This window comes from Schistosoma haematobium, chromosome 1 (assembly GCF_000699445.3).
Source record: "Schistosoma haematobium chromosome 1, whole genome shotgun sequence".
NCBI lineage: Eukaryota > Metazoa > Platyhelminthes > Trematoda > Strigeidida > Schistosomatidae > Schistosoma > Schistosoma haematobium.
Window position 1 is genome coordinate 40633374 of NC_067196.1, and position 15136 is coordinate 40648509.

Here is a 15136-nt window from a genome sequence, read left to right on the forward strand (position 1 = left end):
AAAAACAAAAAAGTTATTTTTTTAACGCTATTACGTGTGCTTGAGCTTATTTTCCATTTTTTCGCCGACATTGTGTTTTTTCACGCACATACGAGTGTATTTGGACATGCACTTACACTTTCTTTTTTCTTTATCAGGACGGCTGGAAAAGAACGATGCAGTTTACGAGGACTCGAAATTTTCGTTGTAACTTTTTCTTTTTTTTACTATGTTGTAACTCGGTCCCATATAGTAAGGAAAGACGACCAGACGCTGCTACATTTAGTAAGCTATCAGAAGAGTGTTTACCAACGACAAACTCGTTGGGTTTAAACTTCTGGTTGGCCACGTCTTAGGGTCGTCACTGCCCCACTAGGGGGAGTGATCTGAGCGGTAAATAAATCCTTAAAATAAATAGCTCTAAGTTTTCGACATTGGATGCTGACCATATGTTTTAGTGGACTCATCTAGCTGAAGGCGCTCGGTCAGGCATCCGCACCAGATCACGTGTGGTAACGCCGTGCTCAACATCAATCGCAATCGCTAGCCAGATTAGATCAGAGAATTCCGATATATTGGTTAACGCCAAATACACTCTTCCGATCTCCTCGACTCTGTCTTTTGATTTCTCTGGGTGGGAACGAAATATGATAGAAGGTGTTACTGGTAGAAGCGTTGTCAAACACTGAATACCTGTGTCATCTTCACTTCAACCTCCAAACTTCGCGCGTGGTTCAATCTTATTTTCAGCTAGCTAAGTATCAATAAGATAGTGCACGTACAGCTACCTTATCTAGTAAACTGGTATGAACTTCACCGTTCCAGTTATAAGACAACTCACCCTGGTTGATTGACATTTTTATTATTGTTGTGAGCGAGACAGGAACTCATATTACAAGGTGTTTCAGCATTCTAGGTTATAGTTCATTCAGTCACATTAATCTTTCTGTATCTAAAGAGCTTAATACCCCTAGTGCGTCGTCAAGCCTAAAATCCACGTCCAGAATCCAGTTTTACCGTATAACTTCTGAAGCTATTCCCTGATTGAGCAAATGTTTACTAATAAGTTTAGATTTAAAGTATTCGGCTATTTCTTTCTTTTCTTATTTGTATCCGAGACCCATATCTTGCCGTAGTTTAAGTGAAAATCCATGGTCTCATTTTAGTTTAGTAATTGATATACAAAAACAGTCGATTGGATTCACCTTTTGGAATCCTGTTTTTCGTGCCGTTTAGTGGGAACGTTTCAGAGCTTTTGCCTTTATTTCAATGAACAGTGAACCTCATGGTTTATCTAGGTATAGCCACAGATTTATTTGAAGCTGTCTAGTTTATGAACGTGTGAATTACTGAGTTGTAACATTCTCTGCAGCAACGTCATGCTTCTTCGACTGCGCTTTCAGGTCTATTCTCCAGTATTCAGCAATGTCAATTCAAGTTGTTTTTCTTCACGCCTTCCATACTATAGAATGGACCAACACGCCTGTTTGACAAACAGTGAAAGCAATAAACCAAATTGTAGTGAATGCGTGATTATATGTAAATTGACAAACAACATCACATGTGTGATGATTAGGTAAATAATGAAAGGGGGATCCCGTGATTTGTGCGTAGTAGGAACTGTAAAGTGTTAAAGTACAGTTTGTGGAGTTTCTGGCACCTTACGGTTTGGGTTCGAATGATTTTCCTGAAGGCCCAGTTTTTAGCCAAATCCATAAAGATGCACTGAAGTCACTCGCCATAAGTCTTCTATACCAACCTTACAAGGGTTTCAGTTTCAGGAAATAATCCACAAAACACCTGTTATCGCGGTATGCTACAACTATCTCAATATTATGTTCTTTACATTTCAATCCTCACAGCACCAAATCTTATGATCTATATTCATGTGGCATCGTTTCCACAGTTTCTGTGAATAAAGTATTTCTCAAGAAAGTAACTGAACACCCAGTCTATCCATTAGTTCTTAATAGTGAGTGTCCCTTCCGTAGTATTTCACAATCTCTTAATTCTGATATTGCTTTTCTGAAGTTGAGATGATATCAGAATTATTTATGCTGACCATATTGTTAAGCTCTGCTTCTTCATTCAGCAAACTTTGAGTATTATTATAAAGGATTAGGAAATATATTTTTAACACCCTCTTATGCCAAGTGCAGTGGTTTGAGAACTGCTGGTTTACGAAATATGACGATACGAACACGTGGTAATCACTGATGCACCAAAAAGATTGTTAACACTTTACCAGAAGTGTCAGTTTATGAGTAAAGCGAAACGATAACAACTGACACTTCAAAGAAAAGGGTGTATCAAATAACAATATGATAAAAATTGTTATGAAAAAAATGACGTACAGGTTTCTTATGAGATAATGAACACAAAGGAGTTCACTTGATTAACTCAGGTTCTTTTGCACGTGGTGGCACAGGCAGCGTGACACGAATGATAGACCTGATAGTGTTGTTGAATAATCCGAGCCAAGTTTCAACGTAGTACGAAATCCCCCAAAAGAATGTTATAACACTACTCTAGTCTTTAATAACAGGCTATGGCCAACAAAGCAGAAGGATAGATGACGGAAATAGTATTTACTTGAATAAAAAGGGTAGCATGTACATTGAAAATGCCAAAGAACAATGTTCATTTTATAAAATGAAGGAGACAAACAATAGATATTGAATTTAAATGTGATTAAGCTTAAAATGTCACGGAGAAAGAAAAAGTGCAATCTTCATTTTGTTTTTATAACAATCAATGAACGTGCAATTACTTAGAACCTGATATATTATTATTATTCTATTATCACTACTGTCTTTTTTTTCTTTTTCAAATATGGCAAATATAATGCTAACATTATTGAAACTTGTGTATTATTGCATTTTTGAAGAAACCCGAGGTAGTTTTTTCACAACACTTATGTACCCATAAGATGTTTGTGAATAATAATAATAATAATCCTTTCCCCAATACATACGTCACCGGATGTACGCCAAACGTCGACTCAGATTACTTAGGAGGGAAAATTTTATACATCAAACAACGAAGAGAATAATAAATAAATATGTGGCATCAAAAGATGTTTATGTATGTATACTGACAATGGACGCGAAGGGTTTGTGTGGTAATACATTTTCTCCGAATGTTTATATTTATTTATATGAATGTATTTAAAAGGTTTAATAATAATACAATTCCTGACAACAAAAAGAGTGTTAATAATAATATCAACAATAATTATAGTGATGATTGAACCGATCGGCAGTAAAGTGTACAAACATAACAAAGTTTAACATCGTTGTACACCTAATAACGAATAATAAACAATATGTACACACACATAGAGATAATGCAGGGAGCATATAAACAGCAATAATGCGAAAGGACAGGTATGCTGAAAGAATGTTTGTTTGCAAAATGCTGGAACGAGATTAAAAATTGTCGTGTTCTTTCATCCGTTGTTGGAATTTCTACAAGGAGACCATAACTAATTTGTTAGAAATGTAATAATAACCTTAGATTTCTTATTTCGTTTGTTTTATTGTTTGCAAGACACCGGAACATTTGCAGGATCAGTCAAATCGAGTTACCTGTAAACAAGGATAAGTCTTTAAGCAAGTAATTTTCGGGGAGTTACCACTTTAAAATAAGGCGAGTTAACATCTCTTGCTGCATTTTGTACTTGCAACTTATCAACTATCTGAAATTTTACTTTGGGTGTCTAAAAAGTATAAGTAACGTAGTAGTAAATCAATGAACTAATTTACCAACTTGTTGCTTGCCGTTTCTGCTTGCGGACATAAGTAGCATTCAAAACTTGGTCCACAATATTTCATGTCACTATATGGTTACATATGCATTGGAATATACCGGTAGAAGTTCATGATAAACAATCTTTTCAACATCCATGCGCTGACCAAAATTAGCAGTTAAAAACGTTAGATGAAACAGCACAGAATTGATCATAATAACGTAGACGGATTTATTCTACGTTAAAGTCTCAACCATTAGTGATCATTAGTACACTTTTTTATCTCCTCTTCTAGGATTCTTTTTATCTATTACTGCTATTAAAATTACTTCTGCTCCTTTTTCACTCATGTTGGTTTTATCATCATGAAGATGTGATACGGAAAATTACGTTAATTCACATTGTAGCACATCATTGCAATTCCGATCACCAGATTCACATTTGGACATCACTTTCCAGTCTGGTTTGTGCACTTGCATCATCTCATTACTAGTCATACTAAAGATGTGGCCGACTATATAGTGATGGGGTTGATCATTCAATTTCCCTAATTACTTTGAAATTCTACCTTTCCAATGTTTTAAAGTGTTCTCCAAAATAAAAACTCCCACCTGTGAACTAAATCTGGCTGCGAGATTTTAACTTCGTGTCACTCTTGAGACGTAAGCATTTTATAACACACTTAAGGCTTTGTTTAAAGGCATCGGCGTGTAATGTCCATTTGTAAAATGAGGAATTAAGTTATTAATCTGCATTATTCTTTAATTTTATTGTAAGATCCAAACTACGGTTTGGATTGAAGGACAGCTGTCTGTATGAGTTAGATACGAGCCCTCGCCCGATTGAAACCAAAACAAAGTAATTGGGTAAGATGACGGTTCTATAATTTATCAAAAATTTAAGTGTACATTATTACCTAAACAAATATAACCACTCAGCTATCCAATCAATAATTATTCAATTGATCAAATCTAAACTACAATAAATAAGAAAGTTGATAAAGGATGCAAGAAAATTACCAGTCACCACAAACAAATGTTATTCTATCCTGTCTGGATAGATCACGTACAGATTCGTTCAAAAGGTAATAATTGGTCGCTCTATAACACAGAATGTTTTCAATTCTGAAAGAGTGCTTCAATTCACAACCAAAATGCACAATTCCAGTCAACACAGGTCAAGCAATCAAAAGCAAGAACAAACCAAAATGGCTGCCGCCCAGACTTAGCATAAAGTAAAACAACATAACTGCAGTTCGGGAAGAAACACGTGAAATTAGTGAAGGTGTAGTAAAAACGAAAACTATAATTAAATACAAATATTAACAATTCAAATGTAGTCAAAAAGTTAACAATGTACAACTAAGAGGATCAATAGGAACAAGGTGCAAGTATATACATGGAGGGATTTTCACAAACACACAAAGCATTCAAAATGGATCTTACATTTATATAAGTTTCTAAGCTTTAGCTTCAATTAGTCTTGTGTACCTGTTTGCTACCAGCACAGATTTTAACTTAAATAAACATGAATTTTTGTTTTTAGCAAACATTCATCCGTCAATACATTGTTCAGTGTTTATTTTCCTGTGTGATTAATATATCTGCTAGTAATTCTTATACTAACACTGTATGTAATAAACAATTTGATCATATACCATGGGGATCGATTAAGCAACTGTACTTTGAAGGGTACAAATCATCAGGTCAAACCCTTGGTCAGAGCCAGCAACTCCACTTATCCACTCAGGTAAGTGGAGGCAATGATGTCTGTTCTATGCTTCTTATGTTGGTAAAAATTGACCATGAATGAAAGTGTATTACGACTCTTGTGTGAAGTGGCATTCAGTTCACATAGTGAGTCTACTTTATTTTCTTTGAACATCAACACAGCAACGTGGCTATTATAAATATCGATTGGTAGGTTTAATATTATTTCATCTTTGTATCAGTTCGGTGGTTGATTCCCAATTTTTGTCAGCTTGGGTCAACCCAAAAGTAGAACTGTACTGTACCGTGGATAATCAGCGATTTTTAGCGACAAAACAGATCAATTTTTCTCTAATTTTCACACTTTATGTGTAACCACATCTGCGACATGTCGCAAACTACAGTTACAACTTAGGAAACTCCTCTCTAGTAGTATCCCAAGTCGAAAAAGATTTAGGAGTCCTGGTGCCCCATGACTTAAAGTCTTACGCTAACTGTGACAAAAATGCCTTCCGAGCAAACCTTGCACTGGTAACGTTGAGGCACATTTTTGGTCAGTTTGACGGAAGAACTTTCCACACAATCTTCAATAGTTTCATCCGTCCCCATTTAGAGTACGGAAACATAGTACTCCCCCCCCTCACTCCAAAAGGATAAGGTCACTTTGGAGCGTATCCAACGGCGAGCCACGAAATCAGTTCGAGGACTCAAATCTAAGCCTTACGAAGAACGCCTCCGTTCACTAGACCTTTACCCACTAGAATATAGGCGTCTTAGAGGTGATTTATTAATGGCTTATAGTATTCTTAACACTTCTGGACATCCTCTTAAACACCTACTTAAGCTTAGTTCGAACAATAACCTAAGGGGTAACACCCAGAAACTGGAAACACAACATAGCAAGACGGAATGTAGACACAACTTCTACTCCTTAAGAGTTGTCAAAAGCTGGAATTCGCTGCCGGCCGAGCTAGTCCAAGCGACTTCTCAGGAGTCCTTCAAGAGGCAACTTGACCTATTCTTAAGGACCAAGGACAGCATCGCACTATGATTTACCAATTTCTTTTCCTCTTTTATTGTTAACATACCTAGGTTCCTGCCTGGAGGATTTGGTGATCCCCTGCTACTAGACACGGAAGCCTGTTAAGCGAAAGCTTCTTCTATTCCGTCCACAACCATTTGAACCATTTGAATTTGAACCATATCCAATAGCTGTTGTTTCTCTGTATCGATGACAAAGAAACTGATATAATGAATATATACAACACACTACCGCGACTTTTGAAAACTAGACGTATGTTCTTCGAATTTTCGTCTGCTTTACTGGCCGTGGCTGGTGGTTGAGGATTTTACTAGTGTCGTAACATACTTTTAAGTCTTTTCGCACTACGTTGGGTATTTGGCACGGATTATTACCACGTAATACTATCGGATTTAGTCTTTCTCATTACGCCGTTGGCTCGACCATATTCATAGGAACCTTTGCTAATCATATGAACTCTGAGAGAAGCTTACAAGTAACATTCATTTCATAATAACTGTTATCATTTTGTTATATAATATTCAATTTGCATTGTAACCGTAATCTGCTACTTTCTGCTCTACTCGTAAACAGACACTGAGGTTCGTAGTGATAGTTCTTTATGGTATATTATTGTTAACTTTGTATATTGTTATATCTTCAATAATCTCTTTTCTGGGATCGATCGCAAGTGTAACTAGGCGTAAAAGGCTATCAACTGATCGCTTTCCAGAAGTGACTATTCATTTCTTAACTGGGAAAATTAATTTAATTCTCATTATTTAACTGAACAGTGTTTAAAGATATAAATGGTCGCCAGTTAACCTTTTGCTTAACACCAAATATTGTGTTTTGTTTTAAACAGTTCAGAAAGATGATCGCTTCTGGATCTCCATTGTATCATAACTTAAAGGGTTGAGTTCCACAACTCGTTATTCTAGCAAAAGTACAAAGATCCTTTTTATAAGTCCACATTTAACCCTCAAAATACTTGAATGTTCATTAAGATGTATATTAAAGCTGTATCATCCCTACTTTTTGTATTTAGAACTAAACAGCTCTTACTCGGCCTCAAAAAAGCAAATGTTTTCAGTTTGTCGACAGTTTTATTTCAGTAAAGTCACTTTTGTCGCTCTACCCAGCAAATATCAGAGAGCATTACACCATGAGTCAAAACACAAAATTGAAAAAATAAAATTAAGAGAGCCTTTCGCTGTCGTTGCTGGGAACTTGCCGAAGACAGCTTTGAATGGTGAGCAAGCTTTCAATTTTTTGAATGATGGTAAGTTGCCCGACTTTAATATAATTGTATTTGAAACTAGATGCCAAAGTTTTTATTCACGGCGGCGCAGCTACACCTACAATACTTATTTCGGAATTTTATAACTATGTCATGGCTAAAAAGCTGAAGAATATATCGGCTTACCACATTCATACAGAGGGACCCTTTCCAATTATCAATCCTGAAGCAAGTAGTCACGTCCGATCTGTGTCACTTTTCACAGGTATAAAATACATAACATTACTGTCCTTCTACAGGCAGCAATTGTAGAGATCCAATCAAGAGTGGAAGAGCCGATTATGTTCCTATATTTTTGAGTGAAATACCACTCCTATTTCGCAGAAATATCATAAAACTCGACCTAGCATTACTAAATATCAGTCCTCCGGATGTCAATGGGTATTGTTCTCTTGGTCCAAGTGTAGATGTTACTCGTGCTGCTATTGAGTCAGCTAAGCACCTCGTTGGTAAGTTCTTACCATCGTACTATAACTCTTAAAGGTCAAATAAATCCGAGCTTACCAGTCACTTCTGGAGATGCCCATGTACACATAAGTAACTTCACGTCGATCATCCACGGAGATATGCCTTGTCACTTTATGAATCCACGACAAATGACCGAAGTTGAAGATAAAATCGGCGCATTGATTGCAGATAACCTAATCGATGATGGTGCCACTCTGCAAACAGGTTAGTAAACATTTTAAAGGTAATTATTTTTCACCTAAACAATTGTTTTCTCGTAAGTCATTAAATCGCGTATATCCATAAACGCTGAAGTTCCTCACATTCTAATTTTTATTACTATTTCAAGCACTATATTTGTTTAAGATTTACTAGTATTAACGGAATTAAAGTTTTATTGCGTTACGACTGTTTTCTGTATGAAGAGATAACGCTCGGTTGTGACCTAACTAACAACCGGGTTTCTTAATTCATCAAAATCTCCAAACCGATTAGCCAAAGCTTGGATGTTTAAATCTTGCCACTATAATTGGAAAATTCTCTCGATCTCACTGAAGTATCTGATTGTTTTTAATAGAGATAACTTTTATCTAACTAGAATACTTTTAAGACAGTCTCATTCCTGATACTTTAGTCTATTCTTTTTATTTTATTTATTTATTTAAACACAAATACTGGTACAGGGAGGCACCAGATACATATGCGCCACACAAACCTCATTTGATTTGTGTGAGGGCTGTGATACTGCCCGGGTGCCCAAACCGAAGCAGGTGGTTTCCTTAGGGGACCACACCTGGAGCCTTCGACCTAATGTTCTGATCCATAAGGCAGTGGAACAACGTAAGGAGATGCAGTCACATGGTAACCGGTGACCAGCGATTGGTTCATACTCTCCGTGTCCACCAACCCGGTTAGAGCGCCGCACATTCGTTTTTTGTCCTCTCAATTCCATAAACAACACCCCCGACACAAGAAAGTAGTGAGTAGGACTTCCCTGGCAGAGGCTATATACGTGTGGCCATGTGAGAGCATTTCGAGAGGGAGAGCGGACTCTCCTCACTCTCGGCCTTACCTGGGCATTTGGGGACTTAGTCTATTCTATCTAATATACTAGTGACTTTATACCTATTCAACTAAAAAAGCTTTTCAAATACTTAGTACTCGAGAGCACTTATTGGAGCACATATTCTTCGTAAAGTGTAGAACTCGACACAAATATGGATCAACCTAAGGTGTCACAATCCACATCACCACAATAAGTGAAAATTAATAACAATCATTATCACACAATTACCTGCATAGCTAGTCTTGATAGCGATTAAAGAAAAAAACTAGACACTGCTTCATGCCAGTGTATATTTAGTAATACGATCTGTCATATCAGTCAATATCTTCCAATTCATTGTTTCCAAAAGTGACTTTTGGCTATACATTCTATCATAATGTAATATTCATCATTTTTCGTGGTAAACTTTAATTTTTATTCCTAAGACTTTCCACTGGATTTTATTTACAAAATCCTTACATCACTTTTACATTATAGGTATTGGGGCAATTCCAGATTCAGTCTTAGATAAGCTTTCCAACCATCGAAACTTAGGAGTTCACACAGAAATGTTCTCAGATGGAATTATTAAACTAGTTGAAAATGGTGTTATAACAAATGCGAACAAGGTAGTACGTCCGGGGAAAGTTGTCACGAGTTTTGTCATTGGTACAGAGAATGTTTTCAAATTTTTACATGATAACCCATTGATTGGTGAGTCTCTACAGTTAAATTTTTATTGTTGTTTTTATAAGGTATTTCAGATAAACTTTATAGAATACTGATCAATATACTAACCGTTTATAAATCCCCATCACATTGAAACACCAATAAATGGACGATGAACATTCTTTTCAAGCCTTCTGCCCAGCACTTTCATGTTTTCAGTTGTTGTCTAACTTAGATTGGTTCGTGATTTCAATAAAATTAACAATTTTTCCTTAATTTATAAACAATCGTATGTTCACGTGCTATAATTTTAGACGATGTATTTGCCTTAAACCTGGCCACTTTTTGGATCATCAATTGGGACAGACAACCATAGGTCTTGAAGATAATTTGTTGAAAAGAATATTCTCGAATCATATATATTTAACTCTTTAAAGTACCATAATAAATTGCGTACGTTTTCTCCTTTTCTAGGCATCTTAACGTAGTTAGACCAAGTCCGATTCCGTAGACATCACTTGTCTATAATTTTTTCAGTTCTACCTTGTGCGTATTTTGAGAAGACAATTCTCTCTATTTTTCTCAAATGAACAGAAAGGAAACTTATTGTTAATCGTTCATAACCAGTCAGGTTTTAAGATCTGCTTGTTGTCAACTTACAACTACTCCACAAACTAAATTACACACCTATATTCCATTTTTTTAACCAAGCTTCTCTTATGTATTTTCTCTCCACAAACCTCCAAGTTGGAACGAATTCTGTTTAAAATGACTAAAGATTCTCAGAACCAAAGTGTCTGTATCGCTGTTGTGAAAAAATCACCTTAGATTATAATTTTTAGTCCCATCAACAGTTTTATTCATATAGTCTTGTCCTTTTGTTTTGTATGGATTAGAATGATCTAAGCCAGAAATGGTTTTATGATCACTAACGCCTTTTTTATTTTCGATAACACTTGATAATGTTTCGAAATTAACGTATTTCAGGACTAAAAAGTAGCATATTTGTTCGTGTATTTTGATACTAGTTAAACGTCTTCTTAATTCCAATAATATTATCCAGTTGCTGGAATTTTAATGTTTGGGACCAGTTTCAAACATGTGACCAAATATTAAATGATCATATGTACACGCCAATGAGTTCTATTTGTATTGGATTCTCTGTATTATGGATTAACTTTATAGATTTGGTTCATTTCATGCTATAGAATAAAGCGGGTAAAGTTCTTTGGATAGGATAACATGAATTCATTTTATTTTTCAAGGTTTTCATCAGCCGCTTATAAATAATGTGCTATATTTCAGTACCAAAATTAACAATACATTTTGACATACAGTGATAAACATGGTCAGAAAAGTGACAGTGTGACAACAATTAAGGGAACGGAAATAAAGTTAAAGATTGCGTAAAATGTAGGACGAAGCTAAAGTGCAATGTTTGTTTGCTTAGTTGATTACAAGAAAATCATTTGATGAGGTCTATCCCCAATACTTTGTACTGTCTGCATCATATTAGTAAGAACATTCTTCTAATTCACAGACCAGTTCAATATATTCATTTACAAAAGTATGAAATAGGCTTTATTGGACTCGTCTTTTAGCTTCATAAAATATCATATCTTAAATATAAAGTCAACAGTAATAGAAAATTATTTAATACCTTTCCGATTTTTCCTAAAAAGGAAACTCTTGACAAATTTGATTTTTTTTAAATCGTAATTTTATTTACCTTTTTTTAGCGAATTGATGCGTTTTAATACATTTCTCTTAGTTTTGTTAGAAATAACTTGAGGATGAACTACAGCATTTTGCTCTATTTAAAGATGTATTATGTACGATTTTTATAGATGAAACTGTTTCATACACAATCTGTATCGACTATGCCATACAAAAAATGTAACGTAAACATGCCAGTAATAAATGAGTGACGATTATTTTGTATCTTGGAGAAACTCAAGATATGAATTCACAGTAAACTAACCATGAATTAATCATGATCCATCAGGTGACTTATTCTAACTTGATCACAACAGAATAAATATCCAAATAGTTAAAACCTATAAAACCATGATCTATCTTCGTCTATTAAAAACACTGATAAACACTAATCAAATCCAAATGAAGTATGTTTGTGTGACTTTTTTAATTAGAGTTTAAATCTGACCTCATTATCGTGACTTACCAAGGGTTTCACGTATAACTTCTGTAAACTGAGTTCACATGTAAACTCTAATTGGAATACCAAATTTATGTAGTCAGTAATCATCTAGGAATCATAACAGTAATTCTCGGTTTCTATTTTTTGAAGAATTCCGTGATGTGGCCTGGGTTAATTCACCTTTTGTAATAGCCCGAAATCCAAAACCGGTTTCCATTAATTCATGCATTGAAGTTGATCTAACTGGCCAAATTGTATCCGATTCTGTTGGCAGTAGAATCTACTCAGGTAAATTTGAAGTACACATTGTTTCATTCGTTTTGACTGTATTTCTTTTTTCTTGTTGCTATAAACCATCCGTCTATTTAAGTCACATATTACCAAGCACAGACTTCCCACAGTATTTAGTTAAAGTCTTTTGAATCATCATTTGCTCACCAGTGACTAATTTCGAGGTAACTCCGTGATACCAGAAACTGACTAGTGGGCTCATGATGTCAATATCATTCGATAGGCTCTACAAACTCCCTATACGAATAATTGTAAACTCGATTTTAAACCATCAGGTCCCTGATTTGAACCGTACTTCACTTCATGTTCGGTAACTAGATGTTATCATGAATCTGAGATACAAATTTTCTCCACCATCTCGTTATCATGAACCCTCACATAAACAGTTCGGATCCAAGCTAACCTTCGGTACATATACATTAATCTTAACAAAACTCTACCCACGTGAAATGGTATTAATTTTCATCGTTTTTTCATCCATCGTTTGAGATTTCTTAGCCTTGTACACTTACGATAGCTGATTATATTCCATTGCAAAAGATGTCCCCGAATTGTTCGCATTTTCCCAAACTGCTTAAATAAACAAAATATCTGGTCTGTCTATCGGAACTTACTACAACTCGCCATATCTGATGAACAGTTTGCCAAAGTTAAAATATCTCTCGGTCCTTTTTTTAATACTACATCCAGTCTTCAGTTACTAGTAAATCATTCTTGCGTGTGATTCTTTCATGAAAGTTTTGTTTCGGTATGCTAATGATGATAATTGAACTCATACTAAAATGTCCATAATGTCTTGTTTTATTCTGACTAAAGGATTTGGTGGTCAAGTTGACTTCATCCGCGGGGCTGCAATAGCTGAAGATGGTTTAGGCAAACCTATAATTGCTCTTCCATCTACGACAAAACGTGGTGAAAGTAAAATTTCTCCATGTCTTAAACCTGGTGCCGGTGTTGTAACATCTCGAGCTCATGCTCACTATGTTGTCACCGAATATGGTATCGCCTATTTATTTGGACGTAGTTTAAGGCAGCGCGCACATGCTCTTATTCAGATTGCTCATCCAGATCACAGGTAACCAAGTCGTGCTTCTTTTTTTATATGGACACTCGTTTGTTATTCTAATATCTATCTTCATAAATATATATTTTGATAAATTTGTTTGCTTGAGATTAGTCTTATCTGCAAAACTATTCTGATATTCGGATTCTTTGAGTAGTAAAACTTCATAATGATATGATAATACCATATCACCGTGCATTGAAGTCGATCATCTTTTCGCAGTGTGTTGTAAACGTTCATGCAGTATCCGTCCATTAGTTGCTTGTGGTGCTGTTGTTATCTAGAAAGACAGTGGACATTTTATGAATAGACCATCCATCTCAGAAAATACAGTACCACTCATATTGTCTATTAACAGTCTTAACAGCTAAGCAGTAATAACCAAGTTTAACAGTGATTTACATCTACTCAACTTTCTAAGAAAGTATGAAATTCACGACGGTCACAGATTAGTTTTGCCGATTTCATAATTTTCAACTTAATTGATTTCGGCATAATGAATTCCATAATAATGATTGATCAGCTATACCTATTTTGTGTCTACTTCTTTCAATAGTGAATAAATGTTCTCATACAAGTCCAGCGTTATCATGTAGTTAGTGCTGTATATGATGTTTTTTGTCATCTCTTTTTTAACTGATTCTTTCTAATTGATTCATTCTTTTTTTGTCAAAAACAGAGAATCATTAGAAAAGGCATCATTTGAACAACTCAAAGTAATTCCATCAGCTGATTAGAAAGAAAACTACGTGGTTCCAAAGAGATATGTGAATAAGTGATGTGTAAAGTAAAACAAGAGATGAAATTCTTACAAACATGCTATTAATAATTTATGTAATACTCGTACATTGTAACAAATAATCTTGCGGAAAATTTATTTTTAACATTGATTCTGTAGTGCTTTTACTAACATATGTATTTTACCACATTGCTTTATAATTGTATTTAATTTATACTTATTATTAGTGTTTAAGTTACATTATCCTCCAAGTCTCAGATATTGTTTGTCATGCGTATTTTCTTTACTATACGAAGATCGGAGGAGGGTATGGGGAGCAGAATAAGTTGCTGTCAGACTGAATTGGAGTAGATAGATTTTTATTTCAATATTTTTAGGACGATAAAAGTCTAACACCCCTTGGCTTTCACTAGTACCAAAATCAGTGTCACCCATTGACTGAAATCACTAATACATAATAAGTGTTTGAATGTCAGGCATTGATAGACTTTTGTTATTTACCCCTACTAAAGTATATTGTTAATGCGCTAGGCCACCTACTGGACTTGGATTTATTCTTCGTGATACAGAAAACATTTTGTGTAATATTGCTACACCAATAGTAAATTATTACTTCTTCATAATTGGCTAAATGAAATTTAAGAGTTCAAAAAGAGCATTATGTTAATTCAACATTGCTACTTATATAAACTAGTTGGTATTCGTTAGCATGTCATATCAGCAGTCTTACGGGAAATAACTCTTTTTGTGAAATTTTAACCTACATCGCTCATTCTTATGACTGGAAACGGTGACTTTAAGCTATTCGAAGTGAGACTAACTTTCTGTAGGTCCTATACTCACTAATAAGATTAACCCGATCTATTCACGTTTAGAAAAACGTATATAAGCGAATAATATTGTTTTCGATTACATCCTGACCAGGTTTTACTCTAATATACAGTAATATTTATGTGCATATGCGAAA

At 35.1% G+C, this 15136-nt stretch overlaps 1 protein-coding gene across 2 annotated transcripts; it reads left to right on the forward strand.

Moving 5' to 3' along the window:
• Positions 1-6668: 6668 nt before the first annotated feature.
• Positions 6669-14596, forward strand: CAT2_1 (Carnitine O-acetyltransferase mitochondrial). Of its 2 annotated transcripts, XM_051218217.1 has the most exons (9): positions 6669-7059; positions 7506-7739; positions 7780-7962; positions 7997-8206; positions 8241-8429; positions 9748-9963; positions 12227-12364; positions 13184-13442; positions 14110-14596. In XM_051218217.1, the coding sequence occupies exons 2-9, from the start codon at positions 7541-7543 to the stop codon at positions 14165-14167; spliced, it is 1452 nt and encodes a 483-aa protein (XP_051074056.1). In that variant the 5' UTR covers positions 6669-7059; positions 7506-7540; the 3' UTR covers positions 14168-14596. The 2 variants fall into 2 exon arrangements, with proteins under 2 accessions (XP_051074056.1, XP_051074055.1); XM_051218216.1 differs by having other exon boundaries at positions 6669-6953; positions 9748-13442.
• The last annotated feature ends 540 nt before the right edge of the window (positions 14597-15136 follow it).